Below are 24,434 nucleotides of genomic sequence, written 5' to 3' on the forward strand. Positions count from 1 at the left end.
ACCAGTTTCTGACACCGGTCGGACACACGCTCATTAATATCTACAAGGATATAGAATACAAAATGGTGACCAGTTTCTGACACGGGTCGGACACACACTCATTAATATCTACAAGGATATAGAATACAAAATGGTGTCCAGTTTCTGACACGGGTCGGACACACGCTCATTTATATCTACAAGGATATAGAATACAAAATGGTGACCAGTTTCTCACACGTGACACGGGTCGGACACACGCTCATTTATATCTACAAGGATATAGAATACATAATGGTGACCAGTTTCTGACACGTGACACGGGTCGGACAAACGCTCATTTATATCTACAAGGATATAGAATACAAAATGGTGACCAGTTTCTCACACCGGTCGGACACACGCTCATTAATATCTACAAGGATATAGAATACAAAATGGTGACCAGTTTCTCACACGTGACACGGGTCGGACACACGCTCATTTATATCTACAAGGATATAGAATACATAATGGTGACCAGTTTCTGACACGTGACACGGGTCGGACAAACGCTCATTTATATCTACAAGGATATAGAATACAAAATGGTGACCAGTTTCTCACACGGGTCGGACACACACTCATTAATATCTATAAGGATATAGAATACAAAATGGTGACCAGTTTCTCACACGGGTCGGACACACACTCATTAATATCTACAAGGATATAGAATACAAAATGGTGACCAGTTTCTGACACGAGTCAGAAACACACTCATTAATATCTACAAGGATATAGAATACAAAATGGTGCCCAGTTTCTGACACGGGTCGGACACACGCTCATTTATATCTACAAGGATATAGAATACAAAATGGTGACCAGTTTCTGACACGGGTCAGACACACACTCATTAATAATTACAAGGATATAGAATACAAAATGGTGACCAGTTTCTCACACGGGTCGGACACACACTCATTAATATCTATAAGGATATAGAATACAAAATGGTGACCAGTTTCTCACACGTGACACGGGTCGGACACATGCTCATTTATATCTACAAGGATATAGAATACAAAATGGTGACCAGTTTCTGACACAGGTCGGACACACGCTCATTTATATCTACAAGGATATAGAATACAAAATGGTGACCAGTTTCTGACACGGGTCAGACAGATACTCATTAATATCTACAAGGATATAGAATACAAAATGGTGACCAGTTTCTGACACGGGTCGGACACACACTCATTAATATCTACAAGGATATAGAATACAAAATGGTGACCAGTTTCTCACACGTGACACGGGTCGGACACACGCTCATTTATTTCTACAAGGATATAGTATACAAAATGGTGACCAGTTTCTCACACGGGTCGGACACATACTCATTAATATCTACAAGGATATAGAATACCAAATGGTGACCAGTTTCTCACACGTGACACGGGTCGGACACACGCTCATTTATATCTACAAGGATATAGAATACAAAATGGTGACCAGTTTCTCACACAGGTCGGACACATACTCATTAATATCTATAAGGATATAGAATACAAAATGGTGACCAATTTCTCACACGGGTCGGACACATACTCATTAATATCTACAAGGATATAGAATACCAAATGGTGACCAGTTTCTCACACGTGACACGGGTCGGACACACGCTCATTTATATCTACAAGGATATAGAATACAAAATGGTGACCAGTTTCTCACACGTGACACGGGTCGGACACACGCTCATTTATATCTACAAGGATATAGAATACAAAATGGTGACCAGTTTCTGACACGTGACACGGGTCGGACACACGCTCATTTATATCTACAAGGATATAGAATACAAAATGGTGACCAGTTTCTCACACAGGTCGGACACACACTCATTAATATCTATAAGGATATAGAATACAAAATGGTGACCAGTTTCTGACACGGGTCGGACACACACTCATTAATATCTATAAGGATATAGAATACAAAATGGTGACCAGTTTCTCACACAGGTCGGACACACACTCATTAATATCTATAAGGATATAGAATACAAAATGGTGACCAGTTTCTGACACGGGTCGGACACACACTCATTAATATCTACAAGGATATAGAATACAAAATGGTGACCAGTTTCTGACACAGGTCGGACACACACTCATTAATATCTACAAGGATATAGAATACAAAATGGTGACCAGTTTCTGACACAGGTCGGACACATACTCATTAATATCTACAAGGATATAGAATACAAAATGGTGACCAGTTTCTGACACGAGTCGGACACACACTCATTAATATCTACAAGGATATAGAATACAAAATGGTGACCAGTTTCTGACACGGGTCAGACAGATACTCATTAATATCTACAAGGATATAGAATACAAAATGGTGACCAGTTTCTGACACGGGTCGGACACACACTCATTTATATCTATAAGGATATAGAATACAAAATGGTGACCAGTTTCTCACACTGGTCGGACACATTGATATTAATATCCACCTTATTTGTAAGAGGAATTTCTGGTAAGTGCATTCATACTGTATATTTATGAATAGCTTTATTTTCATTATTATATGTGTGTTAGGGAAAATGGTCCAGTCAATATACTTGGTATTTCCCTATACCACAGTCAGTAGACAAACAGACCAGTACACTAAGGGTGTGGGTTCAATCCCAGCCTGCTGTACATGACTCTCCAGTGATAGGTGCGGTAGTTAAATTACTTAAATTATGTAAGATGATTATACAAACATCCACATTGAATTAGTATCATTAACATTTCCCTTCTCTGATTAGAGATAGATATCAGGAATATTGATCTAGTAGCTACCATAATTTTGAAACTGCCATTCATGAAACAAAACAAGTAAATGTATATATATTTAAATACTCGTAACATTATCCAAAAATAATTAATTTTTTTTAATAGTATCTACAAGGATATAGAATACAAAATGGTGACCAGTTTCTGACACATAGACACATGCAACTAGATGCATATACTATGAAGAAAAAATCCAAGAATGGCACGAAAATCCGACGTAATCATGACATCACAATAAATTTTGTTTACAAACTTTTGTGAGAATCCACAAAGCGGATTCACATAGTTTGCAAACAAAATTTCTTTCATACCCCTAGGAAGTTAAAAAATAGTAACATGCTTAAATAAATCAATATTCCATTCTTCCGTATAACTCCGCAGACCTTGACATAAACTGCTACTGCCACAGTCCACTGAGATCCCAGCATCAACAGGTCGAGTACCCTATAGTTTGCTGACAGCCTGTGTATTGTCACCTGTGTCTATAACCGTCAATGGTCAGACCTAACATTTCAATAATACTTCAGAAGTTTTCTGAGCTGTATTCTTCTGAGAGGATGGGCGGGGTTGAGAACTCTTTACAAAAGGAGGAAAAAAACAACTGCTGACAGCTGTAGGTGGACAAACTAAGAGCTCACTTGACTTAAAAGTTCAGTATGCTTATCAACAGGTGTGAGAGAGACTCACTGGACAGTGTCTGATTTGATTGGAATAACACTTCTAACTGGCTTAGCTGCACAGCTAATAAGATAAAGATTTCTGATCTAACTGTTGCAGCCAAAGGACAGAGCAATGAAGCCAAGAAAAAGGGGCGGGCCTGGACAACAGCAGGCTACTTCTTAATTCAAACTTCAGTACTATAGCAATGTTAGAAGGGTACTTACTGGAATCACATAAAACCCCCGTCCATCCAGGCAGACAGTTACACACAAAGCCACCGGTCACATCTATGCATCTCCCTCCATGGGCACAGGGGTCCGATGTACAGGCATGCTCGGCTGTGAAAATACAAACATACATCTCCAAATTATGTAATAAGAATTCAGGACATTTTTCAGGATTCCAATTAAATGTTTGGTGGAATTATGACCTTTATTAATAGTCCAAAACGACCTTGACCTTACCTATTTCACAGTTGACTCCTGAGAAGCCATCAGGACAGGTACAATCGTAATTATCTGGCGCCGTGTTCTTACAGATACCATCATTCTGACAGGGTTGATGACGACCGCAGTAGTTCAGGTCTACAAAGGTAGAAATAGAAGGCTGATCAAACACAAGGAACTTGTTCTAGGACAAAGGAAACACAGGGATATGACTATTAATTACTGGTACCAGATACACACAGGGATATGACTATTAATTACTGGTACCAGATAAACACAGGGATATGGCTATTAATTACTGGTACCAGATAAACACAGGGATATGACTATTAATTACTGGTACCAGATACACACAGGGATATGACTATTAATAACTGGTACCAGATAAACACAGGGACATGACTATTAATTACTGGTACCAGATAAACACAGGGATATGACTATTAATAACTGGTACCAGATAAACACAGGGACATGACTATTAATTACTGGTACCAGATAAACACAGGGATATGACTATTAATTACTGGTACCAGATAAACACAGGGATATGACTATTAATTACTGGTACCAGATAAACACAGGGATATAACTATTAATTACTGGTACCATATAAACACAGGGACATGACTCTTTAAAACTGGTACCAGATAAACACAAGGATATGACTATTAATTACTGGTACCAGATAAACACAGGGATATGACTATCAATTACTGGTACCAGATAAACACAGGGATATGACTATTAATTACTGGTACCAGATAATCACAGGGATATGACTATTAATTACTGGTACCAGATAAACACAGGGATATAACTATTAATTACTGGTACCAGATAAACTCAGGGATATGACTATTAATTACTGGTACCAGATACACACAGGGATATGACTATTAATTACTGTACGTACCAGATAAACACAGGGACATGACTATTAATTACTGGTACCAGATAAACACAGGGACATGACTATTAATTACTGGTACCAGATAAACACAGGGATATGACTATTAATTACTGGTACCAGATAAACACAGGGACATGGCTCTTTATAACTGGTACCAGATAAACACAGGGACATGACTATTAATTACTGGTACCAGATAAACACAGGGACATGACTTTTAATTACTGGTACCAGATAAACACAGGCACATGAGTATTAATTCCTGGTACCAGATAAATACAGGGACATGACTATTAATTACTGGTACCAGATAAACTCAGGGATATGACTATTAATTACTGGTACCAGATAAACACAGGGATATGACTATTAATTACTGGTACCAGATACACACAGGGATATGACTATTAATTACTGGTACCAGATAAACACAGGGACATGACTATTAATTACTGGTACCAGATAAACACAGGGACATGACTATTAATTACTGGTAAGAGATAAACACAGGGATATGACTATTAATTACTGGTACCAGATAAACACAGGGACATGACTATTGCTTACTGGTACCAGATAAACACAGGGACATGACTATTAATTACTGGTACCAGATAAACACAGGGATATGACTATTAATTACTGGTACCAGATAAACACAGGGACATGACTCTTTATAACTGGTACCAGATAAACACAGGGACATGACTCTTAATAACTGGTACCAGATAAACACAGGGACATGACTATTAATTACTGGTACCAGATAAACACAGGGACATGACTTTTAATTACTGGTACCATATAAACACAGGCACATGAGTATTAATTCCTGGTACCAGATAAACACAGGGACATGACTCTTTATAACTGGTACCTGAGATAAACACAGGGACATGACTCTTTATAACTGGAACCAGATAAACACAGGGACATGACTATTAATTACTGGTACCAGATAGACACAGGGATATGACTATTAATTACTGGTACCAGATACACACAGGAATATGACTTTTTATTACTGGTACCAGATAAACACAGGGATATGACTTTTAATTACTGGTACCAGATAAACACAGGCACATGAGTATTAATTCCTGGTACCAGATAAACACAGGGATATGACTATTAATTACTGGTACCAGATACACACGGGCACATGAGTATTAATTCCTGGTTCCTTCAGGTACTATAATGATGCAATAATTTACAAGGAAACTTCTATACAAGGTTGTGACACTATAAGGACCTGATCAAAGTCAAACTAATTAATTTGTGAAGAACTAACCACTTAACATTCAACACTGACCACTAAACATAGACACCTGTTTTTCCACACTGACCACTAAACATAGACACCTGTATTTCCACACTAACCACTAAACATAGACACCTGTATTTCCACACTGACCACTAAACATAGACACCTGTATTTCCACACTGACCACTAAACATAGACACCTGTATTTCCACACTAACCACTAAACATAGACACTTGTATTTCCACACTGACCACTAAATATAGACACCTGTATTTCCACACTAACCACTAAACATAGACACCTGTATTTCCACACTGACCACTAAACATAGACACCTGTATTTCCACACTGACCACTAAACATAGACACCTGTATTTCCACACTAACCACTAAACATAGACACTTGTATTTCCACACTGACCACTAAATATAGACACCTGTATTTCCACACTGACCACTAAACATAGACATCTGTATTTCCACACTGACCACTAAACATAGACACCTGTATTTCCACACTGACCACTAAACATAGACACCTGTTTTTCAACACTGACCATTAAGTTGATCACTTTAATCAGAAAGAATCACTTAGACTATCAGTACATCAGACTGTTTATCATGAAAACTGAAATCTTTAAAAACTCCAGTGATGTGATGAGATGTGCCTGGTGTAGTGGGGAGGGACCCCCATCATGGATCTGCCACCCACACTTATATCCTTTGCTAGCCTAATGGAAAGAAGCCTCCTCAAAAATTCATTGGAATTTATTCTCGTTCCTCCTTATCAGGCCGGTTGACACCTCATAAAATCCAGCCGCCATAAAATCTGGTTATATTGCCAATCAGTTAATACATTGCTTCTACAAATTTATGTCAATTCCTTTAATTTGACCACAGATTCTGTTGAAACTTACAGCACAAGAATCTCTGCTAATTTGATTTGCATAATTGTCTTTATTCAGATGCCAGAGTATGATTAATTGGTGTAAAACAGGAGGCATTGTGGGTGACACACCATCGCACAGCTCAAGTGGCGTCCCTTACACCACAGCAACTCGTTATATAATGGTATCACACATCTTAAAACTGACAAATTCAATAATCACTTCTGTTTAAAATCGCATTACTCTAATTTGTAGTGTCTAAAAGAAGTTTAGTATGATTACATCAATTTATGACAAAGTCAACTGTCAAATGCTATTTCAGTGGATGAGGAAATGTTTCAGCACTTAATCCATTGATAGTAATTCTGCTTTGTATTTGTACAGCCTGCACTTTTCTCCTGTGGTTCATTCTGACTTATTATCAAAATGATTACCTTCCCTTGGTTACCACCCTGATCATTCTGTGTTATGTACAATATCCTCTTATTCTATGCTTTAAATTATTTATCTCTTCTTATTCTATATTATATATTGATTATCTCCCCTGCTTCTTTATAATGATTACACCTCCCAAGATTCTATATTATATATTGATTATATCCTCTGATTTCATGTTATAAATTGATTATCTCCCATGATTTTGTGTTATAAATTGATTTGATATACACCCTAACTCTATGCTGTATCTAAATTATCTCCCTTGATTTTGTGTTATAAATTGATTTGATATACACCCTAACTCTATGCTGTATATCAATCATCTCCCCTGATTTTGTGTGATTGTGATTGGGTGTCATCTGTGTGAGTTGTCTACCTTTATCACAGAGAATGCCTCCCCAGTTGACATGGCAGAAACACTGCCAGGGTGAGCCATTACAAGATCCATGTTCACAGCGTGGGTACGGGATACACTGGTCACACAGAGGGCCCTGCCACCCATACATACACCTGTAACACAAACAATGTCATTAATACCACAGAGAAATGAGGATACATAGGTCACACAGGGGGCCCTGCCACCTGTACATACATCTGTAACACAAACAATGTCATTAATACCACAGAGAAATGAGGATACATAGGTCACACAGAGGGCCCTGCCACCTGTACATACATCTGTAACACAAACAATGTCATTAATACCACAGAGAAATGAGGATACATAGGTCACACAGGGGGCCCTGCCACCTATACATACATCTGTAACACAAACAATGTCATTGATACCACAGAGAAATGAGGATACATAGGTCACACAGGGGCCCCTGCCACCTGAACATACACCTGTAACACAAACAATGGAATTAATACCACAGAGAAATGAGGATACATAGGTCACACAGGGGGCCCTGCCACCTATACATACATCTGTAACACAAACAATGTCATTAATACCACAGAGAAATGAGGATACATAGGTCACACAGGGGCCCCTGCCACCTGTACATACACCTGTAACACAAACAATGGAATTAATACCACAGAGAAATGAGGATACATAGGTCACACAGGGGGCCCTGCCACCTATACATACATCTGTAACACAAACAATGTCATTGATACCACAGAGAAATGAGGATACATAGGTCACACAGGGGGCCCTGCCACCTATACATACATCTGTAACACAAACAATGTCATTGATACCACAGAGAAATGAGGATACATAGGTCACACAGGGGGCCCTGCCATCTGTACATACATCTGTAACACAAACAATGCCATTAATACCACAGAGAAATGAGGATACATTGGTCACACAGGGGGCCCTGCCACCTGTACATACATCTGTAACACAAACAATGTCATTAATACCACAGAGAAATGAGGATACATAGGTCACACAGGGGGCCCTGCCACCTGTACATACATCTATAACACAAACAATGTCATTAATACCACAGAGAAATGAGGATACATTGGTCACACAGAGGGCCCTGCCACCCATACATACATCTGTAACACAAACAATGTCATTAATACCACAGAGAAATGAGGATACATAGGTCACACAGGGGCCCCTGCCACCTGAACATACACCTGTAACACAAACAATGTCATTAATACCACAGAGAAATGAGGATACATTGGTCACACAGGGGGCCCTGCCACCTGTACATACACCTGTAACACAAACAATGTCATTAATACCACAGAGAAATGAGGATACATAGGTCACATAGGGGGCCCTGCCACCTGTACATACATCTGTAACACAAACAATGTCATTGATACCACAGAGAAATGAGGATACATAGGTCACACAGGGGGCCCTGCCATCTGTACATACATCTGTAACACAAACAATGTCATTAATACCACAGAGAAATGAGGATACATAGGTCACACAGGGGGCCCTGCCACCTGTACATACACCTGTAACACAAACAATGTCATTAATACCACAGAGAAATGAGGATACATAGGTCACACAGGGGGCCCTGCCACCTGTACATACACCTGTAACACAAACAATGGAATTGATACCACAGAGAAATGAGGATACATAGGTCACACAGGGGGCCCTGCCACCTGTACATACACCTGTAACACAAACAATGGAATTAATACCACACAGGTCAAACAAACACGTCTTAAAATAGCTTCAAACCTAGTTATCATGTCTTACACATGGACAAACTAACAATGTTTTATAAGGACCTGTTACTAGTAAATTGAAGATATCTAACATGAAATGAACATGAGTAAATACAGTCAACATAAATAGTTAAGGAAAGCCAGAGTATCCTGAGAAAACCCAGATTTGCAGTCAGTACCTGGCAACTGCTTTACATTGGTTTCAAGCTATAGATTATTATTATTGGAACACCTTTAAACTCTGGGGCCCCTTCCTGTAAAGATAGTGGCTACCATAAAGAACACAAGTGTAGAAACTAATCCAATTATTACATCAGCAGGATTCTGAACAGCTGTATTCCTTAATGAGTTTTAGACATGAAAGATGATGTTTAACATATTGATTGTCAATATAAATGTATTGATCATCAATATTATAAGAATTATATAAAGTCTTCAAAGGAAAGAACAAACAGATACCCCCAGGACTGTCCCGCCACGACTTCTATGTAACTCCAGACAATCCATCTCATTGATTGATTATACATCCAAGAAGGTGAAAGTGTTCTCAGCTCGGAATAAAGCATAATTTAGGTCAAAGATGGCACTATTGGGTACTACCTAGGTCACAAGTGGCACTACAGGGTACTACCTAGGTCACAAGTGGCACTACAGGGTACTACCTAGGTCACAAGTGGCACTACAGGGTACTACCTAGGTCACAAATGGCACCACAGGGTACTACCTAGGTCACCAGTGGCACTACAGGGTACTACCTAGGTCACAAGTGGCACTACAGGGTACTACCTAGGTCAAAAGTGGCACTACAGTGTACTACCTAGGTCACAAGTGGCACTACAGGGTACTACCTAGGTCACAAGAGGCACTACAGGGTACTACCTAGGACACAAGGGGCACTACAGCGTACTACCTAGGATGCAAGGGGCACTACAGCGTACTACCTAGGTCACAAGTGGCACTACAGGATACTACCTAGGTAACAAATGGCACCACAGGGTACTACCTAGGTCACAAGTGGCACTACAGGGTACTACCTAGGTCACAAGTGGCACTACAGGGTACTACCTAGGACGCAAGGGGCACTACAGCGTACTACCTAGGTCACAAGTGGCACTACAGGGTACTACCTAGGTCACAAGTGGCACTACTGGGTACTACCTAGGTCACATGTGGCACTACTGGGTACAAACTAGGTTACAACTGGCATAACAGGGTACCACCTAGGTCACATGTGGCACTACTGGGTACCAACTAGGTCACAAATGGCACTAAAAGGTACTAAGTAGGTCACAAGTGGCACTAAAAGGTACTTACTAGGTCACAAGTGGCACTATTGGGTACCATGTAGGTCACATGTGGCACTATTGGGTACTACCTAGGTCACAAGTGGCACTACATGGTACCACCTAGGTCACAAGTGGTACTATAGGGTACCAACTAGGCCACCTAGGTCACAAGTGGCCTATAGGGTACCACCTAGGTCACAAGTGGCACTACAGGGTACTACCTATGTCACAAGTGGCACTATAGGGTACTACCTAGGCCACAAGTTGCATTACAGCGTACCACCTAGGTCACCTGCTGTACAGGTATGGTGAGCCCCATGCTGTACAGGTATGTTTAGCTCCTGCTGTACAGGTATGGTGAACCTTTGCTGTACAGGTATGGTGAGTCCCTGCTGTACAGGTATGGTGAGCCCCTGCTGTACAGGTATGGTGAGCCCCCTGCTGTACAGGTATGGTGAGCTCCTGCTGTAAAGGTATGGTGAACCTTTGCTGTACAGGTATGGTGAACCTTTGCTGTACAGGTATGGTTAGTCCCTGCTGTACAGGTATGGTGAGGCCCTGCTGTACAGGTATGGTAAGCCCTTGCTGTACAGGTATGGTGAGCACCTGTACAGGTATGGTGAGCCCCTGCTGTACAGTTATGGTGAGCCCCTGCTGTACAGGTATGGTGAGCCGCTGCTATACAGGTATGGTGAGCACCTGTACAGGTATGGTGAGCCCCTGCTGTACTGGTATCGTGAGCACCTGTACAGGTATGGTGAGCTGCCGCTGTATAGCAGCAGATCAGAAGATCTCTTTATGAATGAACTTTGTAGATTAATAGCCTTTCACTCTGCAAGCCAACAACTGTCTCATTTAAATATCAATGACAGATTTATAGAGGGATTTGGCATCCATTCAACACAAAAAATCCCTAACAGGAGTAAGATGTACTTCAGAACAAATATTGATAAATCTTCAGTATCTAACAGATAGCTATAGTTTGACAAAAATAGATTGGCAACATTCATTTGTAAGAGATACATATGAATGTTTTGAAAGTTTTAATACATGAATTTAAGATAATTAAGGCCAAGATAGTTCAATATTTACATATATAACTAGCCGATGACTTAGTGATTCATCAGACTAGTATATTGTACCACATAAAGAAGAAAACTACAAATAAATAACATTTATAGTTCAAAAATATGAGTTTTCATTCAAAGTGCCACCACAGTAATTTGGTGACACTTACATGCTTGTATCCTAAAAGTTGACAAGTGTTATGGTATATATTATACAAGTATAAGTATTAAATTCAGTGGCCATCGTTAACAATGGCGTTGTCGGGGACCCATAGTTTACACATATAACTGATGACAACTTATCTCACACGGGCCAAGGATAATTAGTTAGATACTCCTGTAATGAGGAGGTGATGATATAGGTGGGACCTTGGGACTTATTCACCATTCACTATCCAAATTAGCCAGTTTATACCTGTTACTTGATGTTAGAATTCCAGATAAGGAGTATTTAATGATGTACCCTTAGGAGATTACAGGTACCCTTCAGCGATTATGGGTATCATGTTACACAAGGAACATTAGAGAGCGTCACATCTACTCTACTTCTCCGCCACAGACACTGTCAATCTAATTCACTTGCGACAATAAGATGGGTAGTAATAAAAGTGATTAAGGCTGTTAAAAAGACACCTTAGGTCAGTATACACAGAGCTACCTGTAGATGTTTGCTGTCACACGGTCCAGCAAATTTTCTCACGGGAAACTCAAGCTTGATGAAATAGCAGGGTCTGGTAACTATACTTACAGCGTATTAACAGATGGGGGAGGTCACTGAGAGAAAAATGACTACCTAGGTATGGCAGTGTGACACTTTCTCCTGTATTAACATACACACCTCATCATACTGAGATAAATAGGAGGTATAGGACAGGTGATACAAGGAAACCACTGTGTAATAACAGCCAGGGATCAAAATACACAATAATGTCAAATCAACCTGACCTATATATCCTACACCAGATAATGCACTCACATCAATGTCAGGTCACTGTGACCTATATATCCTACACAATATAATTGAGTCACATCAATGTCAGGTCACTGTGACCTATATATCCTACACCAGATAATGCACTCATACCAATGTCAGGTCACTGTGACCTATATATCCTCCACCAGATAATTGAGTCACATCAATGTTAGTTCACTGTGACCATATATCATACATCAGATGATGGAGTCACATCAATGTCTGGTCACTGTGACCTATATATCAAACATCAGATGATGGAATCACATCAATGTTAGGTCACTGTGACCATATATCATACATCAGATGATGGAGTCACATCAATGCCAGTCCACTGTGACCTATATATCATACATCAGATGATTGAGTCACATGAGTGTCAGGTCACTGTGACCTATATATCAAATATCAGATGATGGAGTGACATGAACGATGGGTCACTGTGACCTATATATCATACATCCGATGATGGAATCACATCAATGCCAGTCCATTGTGACCTATATATCATACATCAGATGATGGAGTCACATGAATGATGGGTCACTGTGACCTATATATCATACATCAGATGATGGAATCACATCAATGCCAGTCCACTGTGACCTATATATCATACATCAGATGATGGAGTCACATCAATGTCAGGTCACTGTGATCTATACATCATACATCAGATGATGGAGTCACATCAATGATAGGTCACTGTGACCTATATATCATACATCAGATAATGGAGTCACATCAATGTTAAGTCCCTGTGACCTATATATCATACATCAGATAATGGAGTCACATCAATATCAGGTCACTGTGACCTATATATCATACATCAGATGATGGAGTCACATCAATATCAGGTCACTGTGACCTATATATCATACATCAGATGATGGAGTCACATCAATGTCAGGTCACTGTGACCTATATATCATACATCAGATGATGGAGTCACATCAATGTCAGGTCACTGTGACCTATATATCATACATCAGATGATGGAGTTACATCAATGTCAGGTCACTGTGACCTATATATCATACATCAGATGATGGAGTCACATCAATATCAGGTCACTGTGACCTATAAATCATACATCAGATGATGGAGTCACATCAATGTCAGGTCACTGTGACCTATATATCATACATCAGATGATGGAGTCACATCAATATCAGGTCACTGTGACCTATATATCATACATCAGATGATGGAGTCACATCAATGTCAGGTCACTGTGACCTATATATCATACATCAGATGATGGAGTCACATCAATGTCAGGTCACTGTGACCTATATATCATACATCAGATGATGGAGTTACATCAATGTCAGGTCACTGTGACCTATATATCATACATCAGATGATGGAGTCACATCAATGTTAGGTACAGTTGTTTGCCCCAGCACTTCAATCATGATCTGTTTACAATTTTTGACCCAAATTAGTCTGTGAATGCAAATTATCACAAAATGATGCATCTGGACTCAAATATTCCTATACAGAATGCACTCAAAATTTGTTGAAAAATATAGTGTTTATCAATTTTAATTGGGTTGGGAGCCACTAGTCCAATGGGACTAGTCTATTACAATTGGCACTAGTCTGGCCGTCAAATTAGTGGTTGTCACATGGGCATCATATATACTAGTGCTTAAAGCCACAGACTGGAGACAGATCACATCGGTACTTTCTGAGAAATGGTGGTAACAATGTTCGACTAAAACCTACATGCCAATGTACATTAATGACTTTCATAATGTGCCATCCATGTGAGTGTGACCTATATTATTGGTCATTTACGTCAATGTGACCTATATTATGTGTCATCTACATCAGTATGACCTATAATTTGAGCAATCTAAGTCAGTGTGATCTTTTATATGGGTCCTATATGTCAGTGTGACCTATATTAGGTGTCATCTACGTCAGTGTGACCTATTATATGGGTCCTATACGTCAGTGTGACCTATATTAGGTGTCATCTACGTCAGTGTGACCTATACTATTGGGTAACTATGTCAGTATGACCTACATTAGGTGTCATCTACGTCAGTGTGACCTCAGTGTGACCTATTATATGGGTCCTATACGTCAGTGTGACCTATATTAGGTGTCATCTACGTCAGTGTGACCTATACTATTGGGTAACTATGTCAGTATGACCTACATTATGGGTGATTTATGTCAGTGTGACCTATATTATGGGTCATTTATGTCAGTGTGACCTATTTTATTGGGTATTTATGTCAGTATGACCTACATTATAGGTGATTTATGTCAGTGTGACCTATATTAGGTGTCATCTACGTCAGTGTGACCTATTTTATTGGGTATTTATGTCAGTATGACCTACATTATGGGTGATTTATGTCAGTGTTACCTATATTATGGGTCATTTATGTCAGTGTGACCTATATTATGGGTCATCTACATCAGTGTGACCTATTTTATTGGGTATTTATGTCAGTGTGACCTATATTATGGGTCATTTATGACAGTGTGACCTATATTAGGTGTCATCTACGTCAGTGTGACCTATTTTATTGGGTATTTATGTCAGTATGACCTACATTATAGGTGATTTATGTCAGTGTGACCTATATTAGGTGTCATCTACGTCAGTGTGACCTATTTTATTGGGTATTTATGTCAGTGTGACCTATATTATGGGTCATTTATGACAGTGTGACCTATATTAGGTGTCATCTACGTCAGTGTGACCTATTTTATTGGGTATTTATGTCAGTATGACCTACATTATAGGTGATTTATGTCAGTGTGACCTATATTAGGTGTCATCTACGTCAGTGTGACCTATTTTATTGGGTATTTATGTCAGTATGACCTACATTATGGGTGATTTATGTCAGTGTGACCTATATTATGGGTCATTTATGTCAGTGTGACCTATATTATGGGTCATCTACATCAGTGTGACCTATTTTATTGGGTATTTATGTCAGTGTGACCTATATTATGGGTCATTTATGACAGTGTGACCTATATTATGGGTCACTTATGTCAATGTGACCTATATTATGTGTCATCCATATCAGTGTGGCCTATATTACGGGTCATTTACGTCAGTGAGACCTACATAATGTGTCATCTACGTCGGTATGAATGACCTACATCAGATCTGTGCATGTGTAAGGAAAGGCTGGAACAGTTAAGATCTGTCACAATATTTCATCAATTTAATTTTAGTTTAACTCACCTAACATGGCAAACTTTCTGTTTCGTTGATAATTTTAATGCTGTATTACATCAATTAAATTATAGCCTAACACCAAAATGTATCATCAGTTCTTTAAAATGCTGTTACATATTAAGAGTGCACAACAACTTATTTTACTAACTTCCCTGAACACACCTTTTTTTCTTCATTTAATATGGCTGTTAAAAATTGATCTTAATCTTTTTATACAAAGCTTGGTATTCAAAGTTCAAATATACCTTTAAATAACATACATGTTACTATCTCATATTTCAATCTAGATATTAAAAATATAATAATGTATACTTGGTCTGAAAACCAGTTATATAATGGCTGGGGGTATAAAACATCCATGTGCAATGGCAGAGAGTTTTCAATGTTACAATGTTTAGTATATGGATGAATAGTCTACAATCTGTAAGATTAAGTCAAGTATATGTAACAGCAGAACTATTCAACTATTTGGGTAGGACATACAACTGTATGATATAATAAAAACTGTGTAGGTAGGACATACAAATGTATGATGTAACAAGAGGCCCATTGGGCCTGTATTGCTCACCTGTTTCAGGCTAAGAACACAAACTACCAACTTGAAGGCTTTAGAATTGAACTAAATCTATTTATTTCTACAGATGGATTTTAAAGAACTTGCTATATTTCCCCTATAGGGCCCCGCCCCTCTGGCACCTGGGGGAACAGCCTCACCATTTATACAAAATTGGTTCCATTTCACCCAAGGAAGCTTCAGACCAAATTAGAACTAAATCCCTTCATTGCTTCAGAAGAAGGATATTAAAGAATTTGCTATATTTCACCTTTTGGGCCCCGCCCCTCAGGCCCTTGGGGGGGCCAGGGTCACCATTTATACAAGATTGGTATCTCATCACCCAAGGAAGCTTCAGACCAAATTTTGGTGAAAATCTATTCATCCATTTATGACTAGTTGGGATTTTTGTGAAAAGTTGATGGACAACGGATGCCGTGACATTACATAAACAAGGGCCCAATGGGCCCGAATCGCTCACCTGCAATCTGGTAATCATACATGGTTCATACTTAACAAATAGAGTAAATAAGAATTTATATCATCCCTTAGCACATTAGAGGCCTCTTTGCCTCTTGGTTATTAAAAAGAAGTCTTTTAAAGATTTTGGCCTATTTGACCCCTGTGACCTTGAATGAAAGTCAAGGTCATTCATTTGAACAAACTTTGTAGCGCTTCATCGGAACATGTCACATGTCCAATATCAGGTCTCTAGCCTTCATGGTTATTAAGAAGAAGTTGTTTAAAGATTTTAGCCTATTTGACCCCTGTGACCTTGAATGAAAGTCAAGGTCATTCATTTGAACAAACTTTATAGCGCTTCATCCCTACATGTCACATGTCCAATATCAGGTCTCTAGCCTTCATGGTTATTAAGAAGAAGTTGTTTAAAGATTTTAGCCTATTTGACCCCTGTGACCTTGAATGAAAGTCAAGGTCATTCATTTGAACAAACTTTGTAGCGCTTCATCCCGACATGTCACATGTCCAATATCAGGTCTCTAGCCTTCATGGTTATTAAGAAGAAGTTGTTTAAAGATTTTAGCCTATCTGACCCCTTTGACCTTGAATGAAGGTCAAGGTCATTCATTCAAACAAACTTGGTAGCCCTCTATCCCAGCATGCTACATGCCAATTATCAGGTCGCTAGGCCTTTTGGTTATAAAGAAGAAGTTGTTTAAAGATTTAAGCCTATTTGATGCCTGTGACCTTGAATGAAGGTTAAGGTCATTCATTTGAACAAACTTGGTAGCCCTTGATTCCAGCACGCCACATGCCCAATATCAGGTCCCTAGGCCTCTTGGTTATAAAGAAGAAGTTGTTTAAAGATTTTAGCCTATTTGACTCCTGTGACCTTGAATGAAGGTCAAGGTCATTCATTTGAACAAACTTGGTAGCCCTTGATTCCAGCATGCCTCAGGCCCAATATCAGGTCCCTTGGCTGTTTGGTTATTAAGAAGAATTTGTTTAAAGTTTTTTGCCTTTTTGACCCCTGTGACCTTGAATGGAGATCAAGGTCATTCATTTGAACAAACTTGGTAGCCTTCTATCCCAGCATGTCATATGCCCAATATCAGGTCTCTAGCCCTCTTGGCTATTAAGGAGAAGTCATTTAAAGATTTTAGCCTATTTGGCCCCTGTGACCTTGAATGAAAGTCAAGGTCATTCATTTGAACAAAATTGGTAGCCCTTGATCCCAGCATGCCACAGACCCAATATAAGGTCCCTAGGCTGTTTGGCTTTTAAGGAGAAGTCGTTTAAAGATTTTAGCCTATTTGACCCCTGTGACCTTGAATGAAGGTCAAGGTCATTCATTTGAACAAACTTGGTAGCCCTTGATCCCAGCATGCCACAGGCCCAATATAAGGTCCCTAGGCCTCTTGGTTATTAAGGAGAAGTCGTTTAAAGATTTTAGCTTTTTTGACCCCTGTGACCTTGAATGAAGGTCAAGGTCATTCATTTGAACAAGCTTGGTAGTCCTTCATCCCAGAATGTTACATGCCAAATATCAGGTCTCTAGGCCTCTTAGTTATGAAACAGAAGTCTTAACAAGATATTTCAGCCTATTTGACCCCTGTGACCTTGAATGAAAGTCAATGTCATTTATTTGAACAAACTTTGTAGCCCTTCATCCCAGCATGCTATAAGTCAAAGTTCCGGAGTCTAGGTCTCCAAGTTTTGGAGAAGAAGTTGTTTCAATGGAAAAGTTGACGCCGGACGGCCGGACGGCCGGACGGCCATACGACGGACGGACGATGGACGCTGCACCATAGCATAAGGGCAAGTGAGCTAAAAATGTGTGGGTATAGGACATACAACTGTATGATATAACAAGAGGCCCATGGGCCTTAACGGTCACTTGAGTTCGTTTAGAATGAAACAAAGACATATTAGCACTAATATATTGGCCCTTGAAGTCGGTCAGTGATTTTATAAATATGACTTTTTAATCTGATATGCTTCCATCAAACCTGTGAAGAATTTTTGAAATTTAAAGTCATTTTGACCCTGTTTGGCACTGCCCCTCTAATCAAGTTTGACTCATTTCCTATGAAAATTGAGCAAATAATGTTCATAAATGTATCTTTCATATATAAACTTAAGTAAACTTGACCCCTTCCCCAGGGGGAAACGTGAGACCCCAGGGTCATATAATTCACAATTTTCATAAAACACCTTAAGACCTTCCAATCTATAAAGAGTATTAATATAAACTTTGATTCTACCATTTCCAGAATTTAAGAAGAAGATTTTTAAAGTTATAGCCTATAAGCCCCTTTTGGCCCCGTCCCTCTGCCCCAGGGCGTCTGCCAGGACCCATATGGATATCATATTAAAATGCTATCTCAGACTAATAAATCTTAACAAGTTTGACATATTTCCTATGAAAATTGAGCAAATAATACTCATAAATGTGTTTTCCCAATATAAACTATAGTTTACCTGACCCCCTCCCCAGGGTGAAACGTGAGACCCTAGGGCCATATAATTCACAATTTTTGTAAAGGACCTTAAGACCTTTCCATCTATGAAAAGTATTTGATTCGACCATTTCCAGAGTTTTCGAAAAAGGTTTTTGAAGTTTTGGCCTATTTGAACCCTTTCGACACCGCCCCTCTGCTCCCAAGGGGTCGACCAGGACCAATATGGATATGATATTAAAATGCTGTATCAGGCTAGTAATTATAACCAAGTTTGACTCATTTCCTATTACAAATGACCAAATAATGCTCAAAAATGTGTTTTCCCTATATTATTCTATTTTTTCCCTATAGTAACTTTAGTAAACTTAACCCCCTCTCCAGGGGGAAACGAGAGACCCAAGGGTCATTTCATTCACAATTTTTGTAAAGGACCTTAAGACCTTCTATCTATGAAGAGTATTTGATTCCACCTCAACTGTGAGTGGAGAAGAAGATTTTTGAAATTTTAGTCAATTTTACCCCCTTTAGGCCCCTCCCACAGCCCCCTGAGGGGTGGGGACCATATAATTCACAATTTTGATTGGCCTTATGCCTTAGAAGGTTTGTGCAAAATTTCAATGCTTCAGCACTTTTGGAGAAGAAGTCGAAAATGAAATTGTTTATTGACATATGACGCACAACGACAGACAAAAGGCGATTAGAATAGGTCACTTGAGAAGACTGGGTGGGTAGGACATACAACTGTATGATATAATAAAACAGTGTATGAACTGACAATGTTATTAACCCATTGGATAAGTGTGTGAGTGGGTCCTACCATAGACACAAGAGGGGAATCCGATGAACTTCAAGTGAATATGAGTTTGAAATGAGTTGTATCAATTTTTAGATGAATTGGGGTTTAATCTGAGGAGTTATGAAATTTAAAGGGGAAATCATGTGCCAGGATGAATTACTACAGACAATTCTGGTGGCAGCTGATCAGAAAGATCAGCTCATCACTAATTGGCTGCGGATGTCCACACAGACAACAATCAGGCTCTAACCACACTCTATAACCAGACTCAGTGGCCTGATAAACTGGATCAAATGTTATTATTGGACATTATTATTTCATATCTTTTTTCTGTAACTGCATCTGCCTGTACGGCAATCAGATTTGAAGCATTATCAGTAATCATCATCAAACTAAGGCTGGTTGCCGTGGCCAACAGCTCACTTTGTTGTCCTCTGTTGCTAGGGCAGCTGTCCTCTACAGCACCTCACACCCTCAGGCTAGCACATTAATTTTTCATAAAACAAAAAAAATCTTTAAAATGAGCCCATCTCCAGAATTGCTATAGTCAGGCGGGAAGCTTGCAGAAATAATATTTTACTGCAGATGGCAAAAAACGGATGTTACCATTGAGTCCTATAAGGACTGAGGAATTATACACAGGCGCTGAAGGCAGAGTAGCCAACCAATTACAAATAGTAACAATTTATCCTAACTTTATCTGGAAATCAAAAATATCAATACAAATTTGAAAATAATCTTTATATTCTTATATAAGATTAAAGGAATTTAACAATGTATAAAGCAACATAACATATATGATACATGAAGACATCTTGTACACACGTCACATAGCTATATGACATGACCATTAATGGATACCATTTAAAGAGTATTTAAAACCAATGGCTGTATCCATCCTTAAATACCTCGTACCAACAGCTGTCCCCACCTCAAAATACCTCGTACCAACAGCTGTCCCCACCTCAAAATACCTCGTACCAACGGCTGTCCCCACCCCTAAATACCTCATACCAACGGCTGTCCCCACCTCAAAATACCTCGTACCAACAGCTGTCCCCACCCCTAAATATCTCTTACCAACGGCTGTCCCCACCCCTAACTACCTTGTACCAACGGCTGTCACCACCCCTTCATACCTCGTACCAACGGCTGTCCCCACCCCTAAATACATTGTACCAACGGCTGTCCCCACCCCTAAATACCTTGTACCAATGGCTGTCCCCACCCCTAAATACATTGTACCAACGGCTGTCCCCATCCCTAAATACATTGTACCAACGGCTGTCCCCACCCCTAAATACATTGTACCAACGGCTGTCACCACCCCTTCATACCTCGTACCAACGGCTGTCCCCACCCCTAAATACATTGTACCAACGGCTGTCCCCACCCCTAAATACATTGTACCAACGGCTGTCCCCACCCCTAAATACATTGTACCAACGGCTGTCCCCACCCCTAAATACATTGAACCAAGGCTGTCCCAACCCCTAACTACCTCTTACCAACGACTGTCCCCACCCCTAAATACCTCATTCCAACGACTGTCCCCAGCCCTAAATACCTCGTACCAACAGCTATCCCCACTCCTAAATACCTCGTACCAACGGCTGTCCCCACTCCTAAATACCTCGTACCAACAGCTGTCCCCACCCCTATATACCTCGTACCAACGACTGTCCCCACCCCTAAATACCTTGTACCAACGGCTGTCCCCACTCCTAAATACCTCGTACCAACGGCTGTCCCCACCTCAAAATACCTCGTACCAATGGCTGTCCCCACCCCTAAATACATTGTACCAATGGCTGTCCACACTCCCTATATACCTCGTACCAACGATAGTCCCCACCTCAAAATACCTCGTACCAACGGCTGTCCCCACCCCTAAATAAATTGTACCAACGGCTGTCCACACTCCCTATATACCTCGTACCAACGATAGTCCCAACCCCTAAATACCTCTTACCAATGGCTGTCCCCACCCCTAAATACCTCGTACCAACGACTGTCCCCACCCCTAAATATCTCGTACCAACGACTGTCCCCACCCCTAAATACCTCTTACCAACAGCTGTCCCCATCCCTAAATACCTCGTACCAACGACTGTCCCCACCCCTAAATACCTCATACCAACGACTGTCCCTACCCCTAAATACCTCGTACCAACGGCTGTTCCCACCCCTAAATACCTTGTACCAACGACTGTCCCCATCCCTAAATACCTTGTACCAACGGCTGTCCCCACACCTAAATACCTCGTACCAACGGCTGTCCATACTCCCTAAATACCTTGTTCCAATGGCTGTCCCCACCCCTAAATACCTTGTACCAATGGCTGTCCCCACCCCTAAATACATTGTACCAATGGCTGTCCCCACCCCTAAATACATTGTTCCAATGGCTGTCCCCACCTCTAAATACCTTGTACCAATGGCTGTCCCCACCCCTAAATACATTGTACCAACGGCTGTCACCATCCCTAAATACCTTGTACCAATGGCTGTCCCCACCCCTAAATACATTGTACCAACGGCTGTCACCATCCCTAAATACCTTGTACCAATGGCTGTCACCACCCCTAAATACCTTGTACCAACAACTGTCCCCACCCCTAAATACATTGTACCAACGGCTGTCACCACCCCTAAATACCTTGTACCAACGGCTGTCCCCACCCCTAAATACCTTGTACCAACGGCTGTCCCCACCCCTAAATACATTGTACCAACGGCTGTCACCACCCCTAAATACCTTGTACCAACGGCTGTCCCCACCCCTAAATACCTTGTACCAACGGCTGTCCCCACCCCTAAATACATTGTGCCAACGGCTGTCACCATCCCTAAATACCTTGTACCAACGGCTGTCCCCACACCTAAATACCTCGTACCAACGGCTGTCACCACCCCTAAATACCTTGTACCAACAGCTATCCTCACCCCTAAATACATTGTACCAACGGCTGTCCCCACCCCTAAATACATGGTACCAATGGCTTTCCCCACATCTAAATACCTCGTACCAATGGCTGTCCCCTTTCCCTAAATACCTTGTACCAACGGCTGTCACCACCCCTAAATACCTTGTACCAACGGCTGTCACCACCCCTAAATACCTTGTACCAACGGCTGTCCCCACCCCTAAATACATGGTACCAATGGCTTTCCCCACATCTAAATACCTCGTACCAACGGCTGTCCCCACCCCTAAATACCTTGTACCAACGGCTGTCCCCACCCCTAAATACATTGTACCAACGGCTGTCCCCACCCCTAAATACCTTGTACCAACAGCTGTCCCCACCCCTAAATACATTGTACCAACGGCTGTCCCCACTCCTAAATACCTCGTACCAACGGCTGTCCCTACCCCTAAATACCTTGTACCAATGGCTGTCCCCACCCCTAAATACATTGTACCAATGGCTGTCCCCAATCCTAAATACCTCGTACCAACGGCTGTCCCTACCCCTAAATACCTTGTACCAATGGCTGTCCCCACCCCTAAATAAATTGTACCAATGGCTGTCCCCACCCCTAAATACCTTGTACCAATGGCTGTCCCCACCCCTAAATACATTGTACCAATGGCTGTCCCCACTCCTAAATACCTCGTACCAACGGCTGTCCCTACCCCTAAATACCTTGTACCAATGGCTGTCCCCACTCCTAAATACCTCGTACCAACGGCTGTCCCTACCCCTAAATACCTTGTACCAATGGCTGTCCCCACCCCTAAATACATTGTACCAACGGCTGTCCCCACTCCTAAATACCTCGTACCAACGGCTGTCCCTACCCCTAAATACCTTGTACCAATGGCTGTCCCCACCCCTAAATACCTCGTACCAACGGCTGTCCCTACCCCTAAATACATTGTACCAATGGCTGTCCCCACCCCTAAATACATTGTACCAACGGCTGTCCCCACCCCTAAATACATGGTACCAATGGCTTTCCCCACATCTAAATACCTCGTACCAATGGCTGTCCCCACCCCTAAATACATTGTACCAACGGCTGT

The 24,434-nt window shown here is 40.6% G+C and overlaps 1 protein-coding gene across 2 annotated transcripts in view; it reads right to left on the reverse strand.

Annotated features, from left to right (window-relative positions):
• Nucleotides 1-24,434, reverse strand: part of LOC138319391 (protein jagged-1b-like) — a 225,107-nt gene that overhangs the window by 37,484 nt on the left and 163,189 nt on the right. For both annotated transcript variants that reach the window (XM_069262491.1, XM_069262492.1), the window contains exons 5-7: nucleotides 7,805-7,938; nucleotides 3,944-4,063; nucleotides 3,704-3,817 (exon numbers count right to left, since the gene is read on the reverse strand). In XM_069262491.1, coding sequence (XP_069118592.1) covers nucleotides 3,704-3,817; nucleotides 3,944-4,063; nucleotides 7,805-7,938 — 368 coding nt within the window. The remainder of the gene's footprint in view (nucleotides 1-3,703; nucleotides 3,818-3,943; nucleotides 4,064-7,804; nucleotides 7,939-24,434) is intronic.

Source organism: Argopecten irradians, chromosome 3 (genome assembly GCF_041381155.1).
Source record: "Argopecten irradians isolate NY chromosome 3, Ai_NY, whole genome shotgun sequence".
Classification (NCBI taxonomy): domain Eukaryota; kingdom Metazoa; phylum Mollusca; class Bivalvia; order Pectinida; family Pectinidae; genus Argopecten; species Argopecten irradians.